Raw genomic sequence first — 24,503 nt, 5'->3', positions numbered from 1 at the left:
AGAGAGAGAGAGAGAAGAACTTGCATGCCAGCTCCCGGACGCGCTGTCACTTGGTCCTTAACCGCCCCGCCCTCCTCCTCATCACACTAATGTATTTACTAATGCTAACATATGCAATCTTATTGTAAAGTGTAAAAATGTACTGTAAAAATCTTAGTGTTCCATATTTAATACAGACTTGAATAAAAACCACAGTTAATTTAGCTGTTACCACATGAAGCACATTTTTAGGTTACTAGACTTTTTTTTAGTGTACACATGCATCATGTTTCTATAACTATTTACTAGCTATAGTAGTCTAAATGTGAAATTGTAAGTAACTACCAAAATGATTGCTCTTTTTTTTCTTTCTTTTTTTAGAGTTATTAAAAATGATTTGAAAGTAGTAGACAGCACACCACTGCAAGCAATACATAAACAAGACATGAAACAAACAATTACCACCACAATATTTTATTTTGATTGTGGTCTTAAATAAGTAATTCAAACTGTCTAGGCAATCTGAATACTAATGCATAAAAAGCATACTTCACTTTTGACAGCAGTAATGGAAGATGCACACTGTCATATGCAAAAGGAAAAAATTATTGGCCTTAATTGCCTAAAAGAAAGATATGAAATAGCTAATGAAAAAAGGTGAATAATAAAACATGGTCAATATTCTAAAGCCTGATGCATCATACAATTATATTCAGTGAGACAACTACTGTTATAATGACATTAACAGAGATTGATGCATTTTTAGATTGTTTGTTTGTAATTTTGGCTTTGCAAGATGAAGGAGCAACAGAGTAAGAAACTCAAGAGGAGAGGAGAGATCTGTATGTGCAGCACATTGTAAGATTACTGAGGAATAATTATTGCTCTGTGGGCTCAGCACTGTCAGACCCTGTGTAAACTGATCTGGGTGGTGAGTAGTGGACAAGCTCAGAGAAACTATTAGCAATGTGCTCATTGTAAGGGAAGATTAGCTGGCTTATAACTCGTACAGAATCAAACTGAACAATGCATTACCGATGCAGCACCAAAGTAGGGAAAGATACAGACTTTGTCAGTTTCTCAGCATTAAAACCCAGGAGAACATTTTCTTTACATAAAATAGATATAAATAAATAGAGATTAAATAACTCTATATTCCATTAGAATTCAGCACTTTTAACATTGACATTTTCAGTTCAACGTAATAAAGAGGATGTTTTGTGGGATGCCTCAGTCAGGGTTCCCACACTTTTTGATCAAATAATTTCTATGAATTTTCCATGACCCTTCTAACTGTTTGTGAATGATTAATGGATAATGATTTTTAAGAATCATTCAGGTGGATTTGTGAACCCGTTTGAAAATAACCGAATGAAAATATGAAAATAATAATTTGCTCACAATTCAGACATCAGTATGACTTACAAGCAAGTTTTACTCTCGATAAAATATTTTAGATCAGAGCATAACTATAAAAAAAAAATGCATATTATTTATATTTATATAAAGTGTATATGACATACTGTGTGTGTGTGTGTGTGTATATATATATATATAGTATTGTATTTATTCAAAGATATTTATTTGACTTTCAAGATTTTAATCATTTCCATGATTTTTCCAGGCCTGGAAAACAAGATTGTTTTGGAACTTGGAAGACACTTCCAAGTTTTCAGTGACTGTGGGAACCCTGCACAAAGATTACAAAATATGTTTGGCATATTCATAATAAACAGTTCCTGAAAAAAGGTAAGTCATATGGAAAATTAAACATTTTAGTTAGTAACGTTTCATCATGAAAATGGAGAGGCTACTTTACAAATCATTACAGCAGCGTCATCTATCCCAAAATGTGGGCACTGGACCTATTTAAATTTATAAGACCATTAATTAATAACTCTGCTTAATAAATAAAAGTCATGGCTATTATACCTTTTAGTTAATGGCTTTTAAAGAGATTAGAAAATGTCTGACAAGTGACAAAGCTCTAAAAGTAGGCCAAAGAGGTAGCATGTTAATCTAATTGTGGCAGTGTTTGTTTCTTAAAGAGTTTGAAACAGGTCTGGTATAATTGCATTGGTTCACTGAGAACTTTAAACCAACTTGAGATTTCTTCACCGTGATGGCTAAGGATGTGAAGCTGAGCAGGAATTGTACCTACAGAAATCAAAGGCACACAGAAGAATAGCAATATCACTTCACAGAGGAATAAACATCAAACAAAGAACATTCTGATTATTTATCTACTTTGAAGCACAACATAACTGTATCCATTAAGGGATATTCTGAATAAATTACTACATTCATAATAAAAAATATATTATATACTGTAGTAAATAAAAATAGTGTAATGTGCTTTGCTTGTGGGTTGGCCATTGTATTCTATTACTAAGTTAAGTCTGAATACACTATGTTAGGCTGGTATCTTGTATCTATCGATAGCACACATTAATTTTACAGAGTAATCTGATGCTAGAGAAAGAGCTTTGCCTGAATGCTGAGCAGTGCTAGAGCTGTGGTTCAGTATCATTAATTCACAGTTCCCCAGAGCAATATCATGAAGCTAAACCTAAAACACTGCATAACTTAAAGGTGCACTCAGTAATTTTTCCCCCATTAAAAAAGTTTTACTTTTAAAGAAGTTAATTGTAATTTTGAAACATATGTATAAAATCATGAACACTCACATGAGATGAGGACTCTAGTCATACCAGTAACCTTATAAAAGCTGTTTATTCTACATGGGTCAGGTGTGCCCTCATGGGGGCTGATATTTTAGAATCACATGACCAACTGAATTCTACTTGCTTAATCTCAGTAACCATCTTGTTATGTGACACTTTCTCTCTTGGACTGTGAATAGTGATTTTCTACAATGGCACCTGTAAATGAAAACTACTGATTTTGAATGGTTCTCCATCCACACCACTAGGTGTCACTGTTAGTCCAAGATGACACAAACAAAAAGTTACTGAGTGCACCTTTAAGATAATATTTACTGCATTTTTCAGCGTGATCTCATGAAATTTACGTGAACATGGCAACATTTTTGCTAACCAAAATTACGTGTGGTAGGGTACAACGGGGCTAAAGGCACACCCTAAGGAAAATTTGCTTTTTTACTAGTCACAAAGTGTATCAAGATTCAAGAAATACATGTATTTTCATTGAATACTGAAGGAGCAACATAATTTGTGAGAAAAGAAATAATAACAGAAGGTTGTTTTAAATAAAATTCATTAAAAAAGAAAGTGGTGAGGGGTAAAAGGCCCACAGGAGTTTTTAGTGATATTGTGTAGATACCGAGGCAATAGTTATAGGGCACAATTTGTCAACTTATGCAAATACTTCTGAGACAGCAAGATGTTTTTTTAGTTTAAAAAAATAAATAAATAAGATAATGCTTATTCAAAATAACCACTTCAGAAAAGGGGGCATCATTTCTTATTACTTTAAAACACATTTGACATTTCAGAACATATCAAGTATTCTATAAACTAATTAATCACCATTGTGATTGGATCAGTCATTGTGAGCCCACTGAACATTTTTCAGAACAAATCTATTCCCTCCACTTAAGAAAACTGCGTGTTTTATGGGGGCCTTCAGCCCCTGCAACAGGGGGGCTTTTTACCCCAGATACTATCCTTTCACTAACTGGACAGTTATTGACTTTTTTATATAGATAATCATGTCAGGCAAAATTGAAAACTGCAAATTACTATTTTGTTTCATTAAAAAAAATTATGAAATATTAGATCAAATTACCTTACTACTGACTTGAAATGACCGGTTGAAAGCCAAACTGAAGTCTACAAAAAGGATCCTGGACAGACCAGTTTTGTGGACTTCAGTTCGGCTTTCAACAGCATCATCCCAGCTATACGCCGGACTAAATTAAACCAACTCTCTGTTCCCACCTCTATCTGTCAGTGGATCACCAGCTTTCTGACAGATAGGCAGCAGCTAGTGAGACAGGGGAAATTCACCTCCAGCACATGTACAATCAGCACTGGTGCCCCCCATGGATGTGTACTCTCCCCACTACTTTTCTCCTTGTACACAAATGACTGCACCACCAAGGACCCCTCTGTCAAGCTCCTGAAGTTTGTAGATGATACTACTGTCATCGTCCTCATCCAGGATGACGATGAGTCTGCATACAGAAGGGAGGTTGAACAGCTGGCTGTCTGGTGCAGTCAAAACAACTTGGAGTTGAACACGCTCAAAACGGTGGAGATGATTGTGGATTTGTGAACATCCCAAGAGTCATTCAGGTTCCTGGGCACTACCATCTCACAGGACCTGAAGTGGGAGACCCACATTGACTCCATTGTGAAAAAGGCCCAGCAGAGGTTTTACTTCCTTTGCCAGTTGAGGAAGTTCAACCTGCCACAGACGCTGCTGATACAGTTCTACTCTTCAGACATTGAGTCTGTCCTCTGCACTTCATTAACTGTCTGGTTTGATTCAGCTATGAAATCGGACATCAGAAGACTACAAAGGACAGTTCAGACTGCTGAGAAGATTATTGGTTGACCCTGCCCTCCCTTCAAGAACTATACACTTCCAGAGTGAGGAAAAGGCCTGGAAAAATCACTCTGGACCCCACTCACCCAGCACACTACCTTTTTGAACAGTTGCCTTCTGGCCGACACTTCAGAGCACTGAGCACCATTTTTTCTCTCAGGCTATCCATCTCATGAACAGTTAAAACTGCCCCATTGAGCAATAATTATGTGCAATACACACACACACACACACACACACACACACATATATTGTCTTATTGTGTATTTCTATATATACTTATATTTTCTATTCACTTTTTATTTTTATTCACATTTTTTTTATTATCTCTGTCATGTTGTATTGTTTGTGCACTGGAAGCTTCTGTCACCAAGACAAATTCCTTATATTTGTAAGCATTCTAAATCTTTTGATTCTAAAATCAACCCTATTACACGTTTGACTTCAGTTTCCTTGTGAAATGTTCAGTGGGGGGTGCCAAAAACAAGTGAAATGATGTTCTAATCAGACAAGGTGAATTTTAGATGGATGTTGTAATGAGTAAAACTTACATCCCTAACCTAAAACTTTAGTCTAAACCTAACCAATAGTGTTTTAAAAGCAAATTCGACATGAAAAGCAAATGTTTTTTTCTGAAGCACCCACGTCAATTCGTTTCACATCTGTCAATTTTGTTTTACATTCAATTTAGTTTTGAACATCCTAGACTGAGCTCGAAACACGGTCTTCCAAATGTAAAGTCAAACACTCTAGCAGGTGAGCTATGCCAAAGCTTACACGGTCTGGAATAAGTGTGTAAATGTGGGTGTTAAAATGTATCATGTTTCAAATAATGAGAGTAAAAGTGTTTTGGTATCATAACATAGCAGTTTCTGAGTAATAGAGTGAAAATAAGTGTTTATAAAGTCAGAATCAGCAATTGTTCTCGTGATTTGTGTGACAGTGAATAAAACGCACAGTTGTCAAAGTGCCTCTAAGGTTCATTTCACCAGAAAAACTGGAGCAAAACATAACAACCGGCATGTAAAATTCAGTTTGCAAAAACTGTATTATAGTAATGTTTATTCTATGACACTAAGTTGCCATTGTTTCTGCTATTCAACCATGAACGTACCTATTTGCTAGTGAGTTCCTTCTTCATACAGGCTTTAAAGGATGTGAATCTCTCTTCAACTTTGTATCCCTGAGGTCAGAATGGTAACATGACACACATTATCTTTTCATTGACAATGACAAAAAATATATATTTTTGACGATTTGGCTGCTAATCATTAAGATAACTAGCATACTGAAGGGTCAATAAATAGCCACTAGATGGCAGCGAATTTTCACCCACAAGAATACAAATTATATTTTTGTTCTAGTTGATTGGGAATTTGGGATGTAATAATAATAAAGCTAATAAAAATAGCTTAATAGACTAATAATGAATAATATAGGGTTTAAATGTATTACAACAACATTAGCCTTATGTAGCTAGACTTTTCACTTCTATCTGGTCCACTTGCAGCCTAGTCAGAAAACGGCCACTTATGCAGAGATCATCTTGCCAACATGTAATGCAATTAACAACAGTTTGTTTTGGTTTTTTTGACATTTAAGGGCAGGTAAGTCTTATATCATACCACAATTATAGTCTGGCAAGAAAATTATAGAAAGAAAAGAAAAAAACACAATATATGGTACATCAATCTCTACCAAAAGTAAAAAGTACTGATTATTTCACAAATAGAAAACAATATCACTGTAAAATCTAATAAGTTAACCTTAATTAAAAATGTACTTGTAAATGTACTTATTTGGCTCAAGTAAAGTGAACTAGGAATAGTCCACTTAACTTGAGCCAAATAAGTATATTTTATATCCTTACTTTTTAAGTAAAGTCAACTTATTAAATTTTACAGTTCTGCTTATGAATATCTAGTTTACTTGCTACTGAGTGCCTCAAACAAAACTTATATATATATATATAAATGTGTGTTTGTGGGCAGGTTTAAGTGGTTTACGAGGACTTTCTTTTATGTTAAAAACTGGTAATTACAAGTGTATTATGCTATAAATGTGGTTTATGAGGACATTTCTAGTGCCCCATAATTAAAATCGCTTAAAAAAACATACTAAACGATGTTTTATTGAAAATGTAAAAATGCAGAAAGTTTTTTGTGAGGGTTAGGCTTAGGGGTAGGCTTAGGGGATAGAATCTATAGTTCGTACAGTATAAAAATCATTATGTCTATGGAGAGTCCTCATAATGATAGCTGCACCAACATGGGGGTGTGTGTGTGTGTGTGTGTGTGTGTAGGTGGGTGTATATAAATATGTGTGTGTGTGTGTGTGTGTGTGTGTGTGTGTCTGAGTATATATATATATATATATATATATATATATATATATATATATATATATATATATATATATATATATATATATCTTTAAAAGATTTGAAGGCACAAACCTGGCAACTTTTGGCAAACCCAGGCACTCATAATATCAACCTTTTGACAAAAAAATAAAAATAATTCCCCTGCATAAAAAAAATCTTGGAAACACTCTACTAAATATAAATACAAATGCCTTGTATCCATTTAAAGTCTAGATTTATAACTGCCTTTGTGCTTTCAAATGTGGATAAATGGCATTTAAACAACCTCAACCATCAACCTTCAAGCCAAATTTACCCAAGAACCACGGTGCAGCCGATCCTTCATAATCCCAATGAACTCTTTGTAGCTTAGCTGGTCATCATGGTCCACATCAAAGATCTTGAAAATGGTGTTCACTAGGTGTCGTGAGAGCTTTAGACCAGTGGCCACATAAACTGCACGAGCAAACTCATCTGTGACAAGAAAGCCAAACATGATTAGAAACAGCTAATCTCCAGAGTCATTTGTGTCAGAAACAGTTTGTGGAGTAACTGGATTATAGTAACACGTTTACCTTGTCCAATTGGGCGATTTGCATAGTTGTACATCTGCATGGCAATGGCAAAATCCTCCAAGTTATTGAGGAACTGAAAGAAGGACCTAAACTCTTCAAAAGTGATTCCCTGTAATAAAAGACCCAGTTGTTATATATTTACAGTTCATTCCCTGGACAGTTTTTAAATAGTAATTAAGAAGATCCTTTTAAGAAGCTTTGGGCAATAAAAAGATAATTAGCTTAAGCCGGTTTCTTTATAAAATGATAGCGCTCATGCAGTGAAGAAACAGAAAATTGATGACTTTCAAAAAGATGACTCCACTTAATAATTCTCCATATAATAAATGTAACTATCTAAACAATGCAAAACTGTATCACACCTAACCTTTCAAACAAGAGGAGACAGATCCCAAGGCAGAAAATAGCAAAGTCAAACAATCCCAGCACACGTCTCCAGCCCCTGCTCCCTATCTATACAATCTGAGCTGTCAACACCTCTGGATTGTTTTGTGTAAGGAGAGGTCGGGTGGATTGTCAACTTGTCTAAAGAAGATTAACCTGATACTTGCATAAATAAAAACAAAGGGATGTATCCAAAATATTTCACCACTAACAGATTATCTGAACAGCAGACCTTTTGATTTCCACTCATCCATTTCCAGGCACTAGACCCATGTCTTTCTCTGAACACCCTCTTGCAACTAACAACTTCTGTTTTACAAATGAACTAATGAGTAATATGTGATGCTTTGTTGCTTTTACGAGTTAAGCTGCATTGCAATATCTCTTAACTTAAGAAAAAGAACCACTTATATATCAATTGCCGTCCACCAACAGCCTCCTCAAGCAACTGAAAAGAATCTAACCTCATAATGTGATGGTCAGTGTGCAACGAGGTAAACAACCCAACTCTCAGATTATAAATATCCTCCTCTATCCACTTCTCCCAAAAGATGTGCTGTGATGATCTTTGCTATGCTATGCACTGATTTGAATGGACTAATTCAGACTCATTAACAAAAAACAAAAAAGACATGAAAAAGATCAATCAAAAAGATAAAGTAGTAGCAAGGCAGATCTTGGAGTGGAATATTGTCATGGTGTAACTTGATTAAGTACTTAATACTAATCTGATCTACTTTACAATCATTAGGCAATTCCCAAACAACATGTTGGAATACATTTTAAATATGGTTTAATATATAAAAACAAAGATTTTAGATTAACATTTATATAAATGTATAAGGAAAAGTGTATATTTTAGGTGTTGTCACTGGTCACCATTTGCCTTCACTAGTTCATTTTAAATGGTCCTGTGGTGTGGCAATTTAATGTTTACAGGTACAAATATTCCATGTAGTCTCAATTAATATGAAATCATAAAAACTGCATGCATAATTATTATAAAAGAATAAGCAAAATGCAGTTTTGTAAAATAATTCACCATGTCACACCGCATGACATGTCAGCTTCCCAGAAATATCTCATGTCAACTAACCAAATGCAAATGGGCATGAAATCAAATGTGGTACCTGTGGTGCTTTCGTCTGAAAGGCTCAAACCTTACATTTGATTCTGCTGAGTGATGATGGTTTTGAGTGTGTGTGTCCAGAGCAAACGTATTACCTTCTCATCTGGTATGCTTTGATTCACATTCTCAAGGTAGCCAGCGATGTTCTCCACTGTGGTGTAGTGCAGCAGGATCCGAGCAAAATCCTCCTCACTGATGGTGGTCATTCCTTTTGAATAGCTGAGGAACTCAATCTCAAGGACTTCTGTCTGCAGGTTGTCCATGAATCTGCCGACAATGCGTGACACAGACACAGTGTTAAGAGAAGATGCCATCACTTGCTCAGTGGGACACCAGACTGAGTGACAGGACCATCCCAACATGCTTTGATGAGAAAACACATGCTCCTCTCTGATTGCCTCCGGGCATTAAAAACAATTTTAAGGGCTATGCATTAATAATGACATCACCAGCAGCCAACATTCAACATCACAAAATGCTCATAATTTGTCTCTCACCTGTAGAAGTCATCAAAGCTGAGTTCACTTTTGCCCTTTCTTCCAAAAAAATGCACCAGCAGGGTTGTGTCGGTGGCATTTTCTGGTTCGTGCTGTGAAAGCAAATGATGAAAACACATTATTCAGCTGCACTAACTGAATGAGGAAGCAAATATTATCAGAATAAAACCATCACATGTACACAAAAACATTTGACCACAGTACAGTATGAATGTGTTGGAATGGACATAACAAATAAAACCGATACAAAGACAAACAAAAACAAAAGCTAGGCATGACTTGAACAAAGTGTTTGAAAGTTCACACGTACTAATGTTAATATGCTTGATAGAGCAAAGACACTTCATGGAGCAGCCATTGCATCCTCTCATGCCAAGCAGACAACAGGTTCCTCATGCAGAAATCTGCATATCAGTGTTTTGCATTTCAGGGTGTAGTTGTTTGTTTATTGGAACATGCTCCCATTGTACCTTATTAAATCTTCCTTTGCAGCCACATACTGTATCTTATACAAAACAAGAGCTATTGTGTATCTGAAGGTATTTTCTTTTTTCAAAATGATGCCTTGAAATGTCAATTGAAATTATTTTAGAGAGATAATTTAACATTATATACTACATTTGCATGTACAACCAAGCATCCAGTCTTGGTAAATGGGTCAAGACCAAGATCCATATACTAAACATCATATAATACATTTTCAAATGTATTCAAATGGAACAAATGATCTTTTGCTGAATAGCCTATTTACAATTTTCTTAATTTTACTATCAGAAAGTTCTATTACTCTGTAAAAAAATAAAAGTAAATATGAGGTAATCTAAAAGTGTGCATCATATGGTAACATCTAGATTAACTGGGTTTATTCAGTTCAAAAATTGTATTATTTGACAAATGAGGTTACACCAACGAAAGTATTTTTATGGGTTAGATCAAGCAGAAATAGATCATTTAGGTAACAACTGCAATTTGTTTTAGTCTTATATCTAACTTGACCAACATGAAACATGGTGATACAGTAATTAATAAATAAAAAATTAAATAATGCCAAAAACATAAAACAATGAGCTTAACCTCACATGAGATGGGGGGACAGTGAATGGCCAAAGTTATAATGGAATTAGAATGAAAAAAACACATGAGCTTGAGGATACTTGTACCTCCATCAGATCTGAAAAGACAATTATTCTTGCACCGTGCCTTAGAACATCCCAGAAACTTCTGGGTTCAGACTGAGGCTGTTCTTTTTTAAGTACCTGCGTATCAGAGGTGAAGATGTTAAAGGCTTAACAAGATTCACCAAAAATATCAAGCAGACTGACAACGCACGTAAAATGTCTAATCCACATGCAAAATCGATCTGAAGTAATGCAACAAAATGTCAAATTTAGCGACACCCTTTCACTGAATTTCCCCTAAGGGATCAATGCTGTTCTATCATAGATCATCTCAATTGTGGCCTTAATTGTTTTAAAGAAACAAAATTAAGTTTTTTGTTTTCTAGGTTGTTTTAGTCTTTGAATGAGCAGGGCTTGTTTCCTTAATCTTAATCCAAGGAACCAAACAACGCTCTCAGCTAGAGAGGGCAAACATGTCTAACAAACCTAAAATGATTTATTTTTAGTTGTCTATGCATATTAAGTTGACATAGGACAAAGTATTTTAAAAACCAAAGAAATTTACACACATCACCTTTAAATCAACATCAGTTCATTGAGATGACGTGGAAAAAAACATGATGACTGCAGGAACGTACTGCACAGAGCTGTAACAGCTCCTTCCATCTCTTGTTTGGTGCCGACTTGAGTTATATACTTTGAGTGACACAAAACTCTTCATGGTCAAGCCTTCGAAAGAAGTAACCCAAACCCAAATACCACTTATCAAACAACAGTAAAAATAAAACATGGGGGTCCAGGTTGAATTGTCATTCTTCAGTTGAGGGCCTTTTAACGTGATTCTGTGAGACCATTCTTTAACAAAAAGCACCTGACAGTAGACAAGCAACATAAATCATCTGTGTAAGTCTCGGGATGATTTTTCTGGTCTCCTAAACAATAGAGCTGCATTTCAGACTGCGTTTGACTGAGCCCCATTAGAGCTGCATTGTCCTTCTTCTCTGGAGGTGAGCCATGCATGAGAGTCACCCCGTTACACCTTACCCAAACATCTTATGTAAAATAATATTGCTGCCTGCTTGTCTAAAAGAAGCCAAATGTATCCCAAAGTTTTAGTCTTCTGGTTTATTGAGCACTAATTAGGATTAAGCTGCAAATCAAAACATTAGTGGTTATGATGGGCATGCATGGTTGCTGAAGACCAAGACTGTAAAAGATCAATCATGCACCAACCATGTTAACTGGCATGCTTAGAATACATGTCAAATTCATGCTTGTAGAATTCTACAGATACATACATTGCTGTTGACAGAGCCTTGATATCCGTACATTTCCACACTCTTACACGCAGAAGATTATGGTGGCGTGTTGAATAAAGTAAAAAATCAAATCATCATTCAGCATCTGTCATTTTTCACAACATTTAAAAGACAATGAAGTCTTAATGCAATGTGCGTTCTTAGTGGATAATGTGATGTTCTGCATATTAAAAATGTGTAAAAATTGCAGCAACAAAAAAAAAAAAAAAAAAAAAAACAACAACAACAACATTTGGCTCCATAGCAATGATAATTTGTTGGGTTGTAATGACTCACCAGTCAAAGTTTAAGCAGTGGGCATAGATTATTTGAAGCTATGGCCCAAAGTTAGTAGCATTGCTGTTATTAAATACTTGTAGTGTACTTGTAGTGACGTTGAGCCTGACTCATTTTTATTCCGACTAACACTTAAAGGTTACACTTAACAAAAAGGTTCCATTTGTTAACATTAGTTAACAACATTAGTTAACATGAACTAACAATGAACAATACTTTTACAGCATTTATTTATATTGGTTCATGTTAATTTCAACATATACTAATACAATTTTAAAATTAAAAGTTATATTAGTTAACATTAGTTAATGCACTATGAACTAAACTGAATTAACAATGAACAATTGTATTTTAAATAACATTAACAAAGATGAATAAATTCTGTAAAACAATATATATATTGTTAGTTGTTAGCTCATGATACATAATGCATTAACTAATGTTAACAAATGGAACCTTATTGTAAAGAGTTTCCAATTAAAGTGGTTGTTGTTCTGGATCGCTTGTTTTTGTAGCTTTTATACTGCATATGTAGACTGGAACCAAAAATCAGTCCAACGGCAATCAGAATCAACATGGTGGTGCCCAGTGGTTGGTCAGGAAAACGCTGGATAATTGGAATAAACAAATGTTCTGCCAAGGGACATAGTTCATTAGCCGAAACCATCAGCTATTTGTGTTTACCAAGTAACATAGCAACCTGGAACATTAAAATATAATGTGTGGTCACAGGTGTGTATTTATAGTCATTTCACAACCGCTTCGAAAGCAACTCATGCAATCGGAATTTAGAATCAGAAATATCCATTTTATCTAGATGTGGCAAAATAATGTCCTCATATTACTGAGGGCTATAAAAGGCTTTTGGTGGAAAGATTAGAAGAATAGTTGCACATTTGTCTTACCAGTGTAGATGAAGTGTCAGTATCTCCTTCCCGCTCTTTTCTCTTTTCATTTTTCTTTCGGAATATCTCCTCAAGCTAAATGAAATAAAGAAGAAATTTTCTTCATGTAGATTGGCGTGCATATGTTATAAACAAACAAAAACTACACCTACCACCATGAATTCCCTCTTATCCACCATTTCATTGCCATCTGCATCAATCATGTTGAAAGCTATTTTAAAACCTGCATGCGGCTCTAGAAAAAAACAAACACATATGAGACATCTATAGATCCTTTTGTATCTATACTCTTTGTGACTGTGATTTTTATTTGGCTTAAACAAGCGTGGAGAATCAAACTAAAACACATACTCACTTGTCAAAATACAAAGCAGAAACAGATACTCTGTGTAAGCGATGATGCCTGAAAAACAGCACATAAACGTTTGCTTTTAGAGTTTAAACAAAGCTTGTGTTCCAACATCCGGGAACCTGTATCCAGAATAATTTTCATCATCAAATGTTGTTTTAAACTCAGCCTGATCTCACAGTGAAATCGGGAAGAGTAGATCAACTTTTCTTTTGTCAAAATCGGTATACGTTGACCGAAATTTCGAAACACTGCCCCCAGTGGCCAAAGCGGTAAGTGTTGTAGGGCAAATGGGCACGTGTGAGCACCATTTATGTCCAGGAGAGGTCGCCAAAAGCTAGTAGTGAAGCAAATTGTTTTCAGATTTACAGGATGTTATAAAATTAAGAGAAAAGCATATATTTATAGATTCTATCCCCCAACCTAAACCTTACCTTAACCATTAGTGGAGTAAAAAAGTAATGTTAGAGGGAAAAGTGAAACCTCCGAATCATGCTTGTCATTGATTATTCAAACGTGGTTACTGCCTGGCTTTGAACCCTAGTCTCCCACACAGCTGACACATTGAAACCACTGCAAACATGACTGATAAGAATACTGCATGTCAGCGCATCGGCATACAGTTGCCGATCCTAGTATACCGAAACTATCGGAAACATCATGCCGACTTCACATGTGATCACGTTGTTTAAACTAGAGAACCTTTCTTCTTTTACGTTGATAAGATCTAAGCAGATCCCATTCTTTACTTTGTTTGATGTTCTCTTTGCACAAACAGAGACATTAAAACATAAAGTAACCAGGCTGGACACAACCCCAAACAAAATTAAAGCAGGCCACTGGCTCCTAAGTTTCCCTCTGTTTATTTTCCTAGGTGTAAAACATTCTCAAGTGATCTGTAACTGATTGTTGAAGCCTGATGTGGGTTTGTTTTCTTTTTTGACTTGGTCTGCAAGTCCTTTGTTGTGTGAGAGGAGAAGAAAGGAAGAGCAACTGTCAGGTCTCTGTCTAGGAGAGACATAAGGAGAATTGTTCCTGCCACTGAAAGCATTCCCAAGCTTTTGTTTGAAGGAGATGATAGTGACTTGCGCACAGATAGTTCAGGAGGGCTGCTTTGAGTGCTGTGGGAAAATGACTTTGGAATGTCTTAGGGAGGATAAAGAAAGGTGTTCGTAAAACATAATATCAACCACAAATATATTTTCACATTTCAGGCCACCTTGATTCTTGATGTTCCTTCTATTTGATTCACCATCTTAATATCTGATATATTTACTGTACACTATCAGTCAAAAATTTGGACACACTTAACTGAATCTTTAAAAACCTTTTTGATCAAAAGATTTGTGCTTATATGCTCAAAATTCATTTTGCAAACGAAAATAAATGTGGCTACATCTGAATTTCTTTACAAAATGAACATACAATTTTTATTTTATTTGTTTTGTTGTTGTTTTTGTTTTTTTGGAAATGGTTAAGTTGTCCCAGATGGTGAAAGAGAAGCATCCAACAAGTGGCCAGTATATATGGGAACTCCTTACTGTTACTAATACTGTTTAAAAAGCTTCTCATGAAGTTGGTTGAGACAATGTGCAGAGCTGTACTCAAGGCAAAGGTTTTTGAATTGTGGCTACCCATGCATTTAGTCTTTAGGATCCTATACAGGTTTCATTAGAGCCACACACCTTCAGTCTTGCAGAAAGAAACCCAGCCCATGAGCTCAAACAGTTGTCAGAACACAAAGAATTCCACAGAAACAATTCATATAGAGTGTCAGTGATGGAGATGTAATCCAAGGCCATTCTTAGAATTCATACTGTCCAGAGTGATACGGGGCTGCCACTAAGACAAGTCTCAACATTGCAAAGTTCAAACAGCTCTTTTCATTTTCTGAAGCAAGGCTTTGTTCACAGATCAAGCCTATCTCCTTTTTTTTTTTTTTTTTTTTTACCTAAGTGCAGCTTTAACATTTAACAGGTGGATTAAAAGCCCAAATCCAGGCATTGGCACTCAAGGAGAGCAACAGCAAGCAGAGATATCATGCACTACGTAGAGTGTTTTAGTGTTTTAAGTGTAAGAAAGAACCCTACAAGGAAAGTACTGTTAGTTTCTTGAAACCACCACCCCCTGGGACCATGGGACCATGTGCCCTATTCATGAAACACAAGCAGAATGAATTTTGGTGTAAATCGTAAATTAATCCGTTCTTAAATAAATTGTTCAATTGAACGGAATGCAACAATTTACAAAATAATGTTTTTACGCACAATTTAAATATAAATCCGTTCTGCTTGTGTTTCACGAGTAAGACCCAATAAGTCTAAATGACCCAAATAAAAAATACCCTTTTGACATCTGTGCTGAATGTAGTACTGTACTGTATTTAGAATTCTTGCAATAGCATAAATTGCTTTTTAATTTGTGCATTGTTGTTAATATGTCAATTATGATATGCAAACACTGGATTTTCAAAAAGGCACGTCTACAAAGTAAAACCTCAGGGCAATATAGAGCTGGGTAATTTATGGATTAGTGTGTGATTGTGTGTGCATGGTGCACCCCTCTGCTCTTTTTTCTATTCAAAACAACATACCACAATGTCATGGTCCTGTCACTTTGTCAGGTTGGGTTTTTGTCTGACGGGACCGTGACATCATCGCCCCATGGTCTGTCTTGTGTTTCGTGTACGTTCTTTGTGTGAGCGCATGGTGGTAACTCACAACTGGACCCGTGTGCTCACACAAAGAACGTACATGAACATACTCTTTGGTCAGTCTTGTTTGTGTCCGGAGCATGGTGTCTGGATCCTGACTTCCTGTCTGGTTCGGTTTCGGTCTGTGTCGGGATCTGGACACATGCTCCATGTTCTGTTTGTTTGTTCTTTCTCTCCCTCATGTGTCTCTCACACTGCTGGCATGCATGATCAGTGTTTTCATGGGAACACTGATTGTTCCCAGGGGAACGCTGATCATGCCGCTAATGAAGGTACTGGCAGCACCTGTTTTGCTGCTGATTCCCTGTCCATTTAAAGCATTCATTGTGTCATTGTCATTGCTGGATTGTTGAATGTAGTCTTTAGTGATTGTTATGTGTTATCATTATAGAAAGCTGTTTGATGTGAAATAATTTACCTCACTCTCTTTGCCTAGTTGGGCCTGTCTCATGTATCTGTTTGGTTGCCCGTCTCTGCCCACGTGTCGTGAGTGTGGTTACCTTCCAGCTTGCTGTACGCTTGTTCTCTGCACTCACAAAACTTCAATGGAGGATTCCTCGTCTCTGCCTGCGTGTTGGGAAAGTGATTGCTCTCCAATCTTCTGGGCATTGTTCTCTGCACCTCACTACGCTTCTACGGAGGATTCCTATGAATCTGCTGCTGACTTCCACAACGCACACACTCATCTATGAACATACTCTTCACAGATCTGCCCATTGAGCGGCTACAGCATGCATTCATCCCCAAAATTCCTTCCCTTTACTGCAGCCAGTGCCATGATCTCCAGTCTTCGCCAGCAAAGTTAAAGTTATCAGTTATTGTTAATAAATCCTTTGAACTGTTCCTCTGTTATTGGGTCTCTTTGTCTCACTCTCTGACAGAACAATCCAGCCAAGATGGACCCAGTGGAGGAATCTACTCTTTGCTCCACCCTGTCTCAGCAGGGAGCTTTACTGGGACGTCAGCGGATCAAATCTCCGCTAATAACCAGGCTCTGGAGATGATGGCGTCACAGCTCACTGAGCTCACCTCAGTCATCCAACAACTCCGCCGGTCTCCCAATGCCGGCCTCACCCAGAAAGTGCCCTCACTGGCTCCGGCAATTCCCCACATTTCTGGACACTCAAAGGCCTGCCCCAACCCTCCAGCCCCGTTCTCAGGTGAGGCTGACTCTTGTTACACCTTCCTTGCACAATGTTCCTCGTACTTCTCATTGCAGCCCTCTGCTTTCCTGTCGGAGTCAAAGAAGGTGGCATATGTCATCACACTCCTCACCGGAAGGGCCGCTGTTTGGGGAACCGCCTTGTGGGACAACGGACTTCCTTGTTGCACATCATTCGTAGAGATCCGGCCCTGTTGCAGTGTGGATCTGCCAGTCACGCTGTTTCTGCATTGGTGGATACCAGAGCTGAAGGGAGCTTCATGGATATCGATGTGGTGTCCAAGTGGCAAGTTCCAATGGACCAGTTTGACGAACCTGTCACTGCCCGGAGGAGGTGGAGGAGAAGCCAGGTGCCTGCTCATCAGTTGCTGACACGGCTCTATGGCCACGGAGGCCATTTCCTTGCTGCTGCAAGCGCCCACGGCCACAGAGGCCATTCCCCTGCTGCTGCCAGCGTCCACGGCCATGGAGATCATTCTCCTGTCACTGCCAGTGCCCACAACCACAAAGGTCATTTCCCTATCACTGTCTGTGCCCACGGCCACGGAGGTTGTTTTCCCTTTCCTGTCTGTGCTCACGACCATGGAGGTCGTTTCTCTGTCACTGCCAGTGCCCATGACCACGGAGGTCTTTCCCCTGGTACTGTCTGTGCCCACGGCCACAGAGGCTGTTTCCCTTTCCCTGCCTGTGCTCACGACCATGGAGGTTGTTCCCCTGCCACTGCCAATGCCCATGACCATGGAGGTCATTCTTCTGTCAGTGCCTGTGCTCACAGCCACAGAGGCTGTTCCCCTGTCACTTCCAGTGCTTACAGCCATGGAAGCTGTTCCCCTGTCACTACCTCTCCTCACAGCCACAGAGGCTGTTCCCCAGTCCATGTTGGTCTTCACAGCCATAGAAGCTGTTCCCCTGTCACTACTTGTGCTCACAGCCATGGAAGCTGTTTCCCTGTCTCTGTCGGTGCTCACGGCCATGGAGGCCATTCTCCAGTCTCTGTCTGTGCCCACAGCCACAGAAGCCGCTCCCCAGTTGCATTTGCCAATGCTCACAGCTGCGGAGGCTGTTCCCCTGTAGCGGCCAGCATCCACGGCCATGGAAGCCATTCCCCTGCCGCGACCAGCGCCCACACCCGAGCTTACTACGGCTCCGCCCCCGACCCTTCCATGGCTCCGCCCCCTGAGTCTCTCCCCCTGGCCGTTGCCCAGTCCTTTGACCCATGTCCAGCAGCCGCCACCCAGTCCTCCGACCCCTGTCCAGCGGCTGCCACCCAGTACTCTGTCCCCTCTGCCCTGAGGCCACCTCCCAGGCCTCCAGACCATGCTCCTTTCCTTAAACTCACTCCCTGGTTTCCCTCCCTCTCCTCCCTCTCTTTCTGTTGTGTTTTCTGTTCTATGTTAGTGCTCGTTTTGTTTGTCTTGTTTGATGTTCCCGTTTGGGATGCCAGGAGGTGTCCCTTTGGAGGGGGGGGATGTCATGATCCTGTCACTTTGTCAGGTTGGGTTTTTGTCTGATGGGACATCATCGCCCCATGGTCTGTCTTGTGTTTCGTGTACGTTCTTTTTGTGAGCACACAGGTCTGGTTGTGAGTTACCGCTATGCGCTCTTCGGTCGGTCTTGTTCGTGTCTGGAGCATGGTGTCTGGATCCTGACTTCCTGTCTGGTTCGTTTCGGTCTGTGTCGGGATCTGGACACATGCTCCATGTTCTGTTTGTTTGTTCTTTCTCTCCCTCATGTGTCACTCATGTTGCCGGTGTGCGTGATCAGTGTTTCCATAGGAACACTGATTGTTCAAATGGGAATGCTGATCATGCCGCTAATTAACGTACTGGCAGCACCTGTCTCTCTGCTGATTCCCTGTCCATTTAAAGCCTTTGTTGTGTCATTGTCATTGCTGGATTGTTGAATGTAGTCTTTAGTTATTGTTGTGTATTACCATTATAGAAAGCAGTTTGATGTGAATTAACTTAACTCACTCTCTCTGCCTAGTTGGTCCTGTCTCGTGTATCTGTTTTTTTTTTCCCTTCTCTGCCTGTGTGTTGGGAGTGTGGTTAACTTCCAGCTTGCTGTACACTTGTTCTCTGTGCTCACGAATCTTCAACGGAGGAAGCCCATCTCTGTCTGCGTGTTGGGAAAGTGATTGCTGTTCAGTCTGCTGGGCATTGTTCTCTGCACCTCACTATGTTTCCATGGAGGATTCCTACGAATCTGCTCCTGACTTCCACAATGCACACACTCATCTACAAACACGCCCTACACATGCCCATTGTGCGGCTACAGCGTGCACTCATCCCCAGAACTCCTTCCCTCAACTGCAGCCGGTGCCGGGATCTCCAGTCTTCGCCAGCACAGTTAAAGTTGTCATTTATTGTTAATAAATCCTTTGAGTTGTTCCTCTGCTCTTGGGTCTCTTTGTCTCGCTCTCTGATACCACACATTATGCACTGGGTGCTATTTTGTCACTTTCCAATCTGCTATTATCCCAGAGCAATGTCACAGTAATGCCAGCCTGTTTGAGAGATAAAAGACCATTTACAGCCAGTGTACTCTCTCAAGGCCAAGTTTCAGAATCCTGATTGTTTCATAACACTGTGTATGTGGATGGCATAGAGTAAGCATCTGTAAAAACTGTTTCCTAATTGCAGTTCCATCACAATATCTGTTCATTAAGGATGTTGCACCTTTATGCATATCATCCATAATTTGGCTACTATTGTCTCAGGGGAATTGTAGCAGAACCTCTCAAAATCGAGCTGCCTGAAGGGATTTCCCAACGATGAGTAAATAGTGATCAAGTGACAAAGCAAGTGATGCTGCCTTTGTGCAATACATTTCAATATTCAAAGTGAGATGTTATGAGGTCACCTTTTTCCCGCAGGTTTCTAAAAAGACAGGAAGATCCTTTCCAAACTGGTGGTGTATCTGACATAATCTTGTCAAGATCCTTGAAAAAGAGTGCATATGTTCAGGATCATTTAAAATTTTGAAACTAAAAATGTATAAATACATTTAACAGTCATCAAAAGAACATCAATGTACCTGTTTTGTGAGGGATCTCCAAAACCTCTTTTCTAAAAAAAGAAAAAAAAAAGAAAACAGATATTAAAGCATGTTGTCAATATTACTGGTACAGGAAACATGCAGAGAAACATGGTTAAGATCAGAAAATGGGCCTAATTGTTTATAGGCTAATAAAACAAATAATTAATTATATACTGACAACATAAAAATATTCCACCTTTTTGTTAAATAAGCCTGGAAAGTAGTAGAGTAAGAAAAATAAGAGTAGAAAACCTAAGAGTTGGATAACCTTGAAAAGATACTGTTACGATGAAGCAGAACACTAAAATGTTTTGGCTAGGTAAATCAGTTACCCCTTTCTCAGCAGTTTGACAGTACCTACATATATAACCATGATTTTATTTTTTAGCATTATCTGCAAAAAATCCAAGTGAATGCAGATAAAATGCCCTGCAATGCAAGACTGCTTATATATATATATAATGTATTAAATATTAAATTTTGTGTGTGTGCGCGCACGCGCGCGCGCGTGTGTGTGTGTGAAAAACAAACACTCTTCAACAGTCTCAAAGTCTTTGGTAAAAATGGAAATAACTATAGGTTAAAATATGAACTATAGCTTCTGTTTATATAATGCACTCAAAGTGTGCTTTACAACCACAGCATAAAATCATAAATGCCAGAATTCCATTCCGTCACGCGTATGCCATTAAAAATGGTGACGCAATGCGTGCCCTCAATATTAGAGTTCACATTTTATTCCTGTCTGCACATTCCAGGAAGTCTAAGTTTCAGATAGCAGCAAACATGACTGGTTGAAACTCAACTCCTATACAAGTACTCTTCCATCTGGACTTAAGAGAGATCCTCTGTACCTGACACACATGATTAGAAGCTGTCTTTCTAGTTGGTTTCAGATTTTGGTAACAGAAATGAGCCATAAGTGTGATGCTGGCGGAGAGAGATGACTATCTCCATGCAGGTGTTACAGCTACATATGTTGTTTTTTGTCTACATGGCCATTTGCGTTAAAGATAAAAGGGGTATAATATCTCACAGAAGCAAAGTTACTACAAAACTCTGAAATTAACTTAAATTAAGGTAGTGCTTCTCATTGTTTATCTCAAAGTTACTTTGCATTGGTCAGACACTAGCAAAATGAGAGCTTCACATTTAGAATCTGAGTTCATATGTTCTGCTTATGACAGCCTGATCTCATGAACTTTACGTTAGCCTGTAGGTTGTATGTCCAACTGGGGGCGCCAAAAGCAAATAAAATGGTGTTGTTTTCAGACGAGGTTTTAAGGTGAATTTTAGATGGATGTTTTTAAAACATAACTCCCTAAACTAAAACTTTTGCTTGAACCTAACCAAAAGTGTTTTAAAATATAAATGAGATGTTTTTAAAAAAAGACATCATTCTGTGTTATTTCTACAACTCTGTAATGTCATATATCAGCTTGAGTTCATAGCTGGACTAGAATCACAGTTCTCCAACTCTAAGTCCAATGCCCTATCAGGTGAGCTACTGCAGACACTATTTAGACTAGAATATGTGTATATATGTAGGTGGGTCTGTAATACAAGCATTAAAATGTATTGTTTTTCAAAAGATGTTTTTGAGTAAAAGTGTGTGGATATCATAAAATAACAGGGTCTGAGTAAAAGAGAGAAAAATAAGTATTTATAAAGTCATAATCAGCAATTAAAGTCATGATTTGAGTGAAAGTGAATAAAACACACAGTGGTTGAAGTGCCTCTAGTGTATATTTCACCTGAAAACTGTGGGAATTGTACCTGGAGACACGTATAATAAGTTTTGCAAAAGAGTCACATTTTTACTATGAGACCAGGTGGCTTAGGAAGATGAACTGAAACTCACTCTTTGGTTCACTCATAGTGACAGACTCAATGAAGTCAAGGGGAGTCATGTAAAGCTGTCCGTCATACTCCAATGAGCTGAAGAGTCTGAACCTGCGCTCATGAGCTGACATCGACACCTCATCTTCAGCCAGTGCATTGGTCTATAATCAAACAAATACACATGTCAATTAGAGGACATTGTACAAATATAGGAAATAAAGAAAAATTATTATTAAATAAATTGCCAGATACTCATCTCATGAATGGGGGGGCATCATAATATAAAGCATTATATAACGCAACAGTCAGGTTCCTGAAGTAAAAATCCCAATTATTTTCTCTACAGGCCAATTGATTTTTAATGCTAAGTTTTAAAACTTTAAAGACAGACCTAACATGAGATCTAAGGTAGTTAATCGATGGTCTATGCTGCTGTTGAAGCCATCAGTCTGATTATTTCATCATCATTGTTTAAAAATCGTGTTTAACAGCAGAATTCCTTGTGAAAAACTACACATCTCATGTTCCAACAGAGAAAGATCCACCAATCAGAGAATCACGGCTAACAAAGTGCACCAAACAACCACCCACTCTAATGACACTCTATGAATGACACAATCAAGTCAGTCTCCCTACACTCTCAAACTACTTGTATATTTGCAAATATCAGAATATTTTGCATTAAAATTCAAATATTGTTTCTATACTTATAATCAACAACTTTCAATCAATAGTTCCATCTTTTTTAGTTTGATTACGTCATTTGCAATGCATCATGGTAGTTCATGCCCTCATTAAAGACAGTAAGTACACAGTTTTGCACGTTTGACTTTCTGTCCAATTTTCAAATACTTTTTTGCATCAAATCAAAGTTTGTAATGTTGTGATGCACCTCAGAGTTGGCTAGTTTTGATTAATAGCTTATAACACTTTTATACAGGAATTTATGAAATCTCAATGGAAGAAATGAAAAAAAAAAAAAAAAAGACTTCCGGAAACAAAACGGATGAAAAAGTGGGCGGGCACTGTTGTGTTTTATTGATAACCAGGTCTGAAATTTCAACACCAGTAAGATTGGCTGAGTTATGGTTTGGTCCAGGTAGTCCCTGCAGGTAGATGCTGAGCAACTGCAATTGAGATGAATGTGAATGCTAATGGACAGCTTTCTCCAGGTGTTTATAGACCTCCTTGGTTTTGTGTTTGTTTTGTTTTCCTTTATTTATTCCCTAATGTTTTGTATTATTTTATTACTGCAACCATTCCTGTACACAAGTTTGCACACAAACATCCACAAGCAGACATGTCAAGGGCTAAACCTCATATGAATAGTGTCTTCTCATTCTACAGTGGCCGACAGCCAGGCCCACTGGGCACTGTGCAAACACCCTGGGAATGTGTGCCCCATTACTTATTTCCCTCATCAAACGTCAACCCGGCTGCCAAGCTACCGTGTCCAATTACCTCAACCCTGGATTCCTGCGTCTCAATCCACAAGTCAAGGATGCATCCAACCCAAGCAGATAAGAGTACAAACACAAAAGAGAACAAGGTGCAGGAAGAGACGTAGAGAGTGATTCAGTCCTGTTTGGTTTAATTATCCGTCAATCTGATGAAGGCTTTTGGACAACAGTAACGTAGATCACTGTCCAGCAAACCTGCCTGACAGACTCATGCCAAGATCATGTTTGCAGAAAAGCCTTGTTTGTCTGGCTTTGTTTGAATTTGCATGCTTAGTAAAATAAACCATGGGAGCTTAAGTCACCACTGAACATTCAGAATACATGATCTTTGACAATGTAAAATACATTTAATTATATAAATATTTGTTTGATTATTTCTTTATTATATCGTTATAGAACCATAGTACATCACCTGACTCAAGAACTGAGACCAAATGAATTCAGCACTTCTCTGGTGGAGAGCGCCTTCATTGATGTCACTCCACCGAATATGAATGTTAAAAAAAGGATGCTATAGCAATAATCAGTGTGTTAAAATGTGAGGATTAATCGCTAACATTATAAAAATGTAATTCAATTTTAATGCTTGCCTTCTCTTTTGCAGCTACTGCTGGGAGCGGAGAAATCAATGCTCGCAGCCGTCTCGCTTTGTATCCCAGATCCGATGTCGCATTGTAATGGTAGTAAACAGCGCATCCACCGAGAGTGATACACAGCCCTGTCCCTACACATTTCACAACAGCTCTTCCCTTGAATGATTGTCTGCTGTTAAAGTAAATGCTTGAACCATTGTTGAAGCTGGTGAACTTGTTTCGAAGAGCCATAAACAGACGCATGGCGGCCATCATGACTGTGTCACATAAC

The 24,503-nt window shown here is 38.3% G+C and overlaps 1 protein-coding gene across 5 annotated transcripts; it reads right to left on the bottom strand.

The window, feature by feature from the left end:
* Window positions 1-470: 470 nt before the first annotated feature.
* LOC127418283 (calcium uptake protein 3, mitochondrial-like) lies at window positions 471-24,503 on the bottom strand. Of its 5 annotated transcripts, none has more exons than XM_051658801.1 (15): window positions 24,230-24,503; window positions 22,199-22,340; window positions 20,335-20,366; window positions 20,161-20,239; window positions 13,430-13,477; window positions 13,227-13,309; window positions 13,075-13,149; window positions 11,873-11,914; window positions 10,617-10,712; window positions 9,457-9,548; window positions 9,055-9,226; window positions 7,447-7,555; window positions 7,188-7,345; window positions 5,624-5,692; window positions 471-4,135 (listed from the first exon to the last, which is right to left on the bottom strand). In XM_051658801.1, exons 1-14 carry the CDS (start codon window positions 24,485-24,487, stop codon window positions 5,624-5,626), a joined length of 1,455 nt encoding a protein of 484 aa, XP_051514761.1. In that variant the 5' UTR covers window positions 24,488-24,503; the 3' UTR covers window positions 471-4,135. The 5 variants fall into 5 exon arrangements, with proteins under 5 accessions (XP_051514761.1, XP_051514760.1, XP_051514763.1 ...); XM_051658800.1 differs by having other exon boundaries at window positions 471-2,136; XM_051658802.1 differs by lacking the exon at window positions 471-4,135 and adding an exon at window positions 4,142-4,284.

Source organism: Myxocyprinus asiaticus, chromosome 27, assembly GCF_019703515.2.
Source record: "Myxocyprinus asiaticus isolate MX2 ecotype Aquarium Trade chromosome 27, UBuf_Myxa_2, whole genome shotgun sequence".
Lineage (NCBI taxonomy): Eukaryota > Metazoa > Chordata > Actinopteri > Cypriniformes > Catostomidae > Myxocyprinus > Myxocyprinus asiaticus.
Note: the sequence above shows the minus strand (reverse complement) of the source record. Positions and strands in the feature narration are given on the sequence as shown.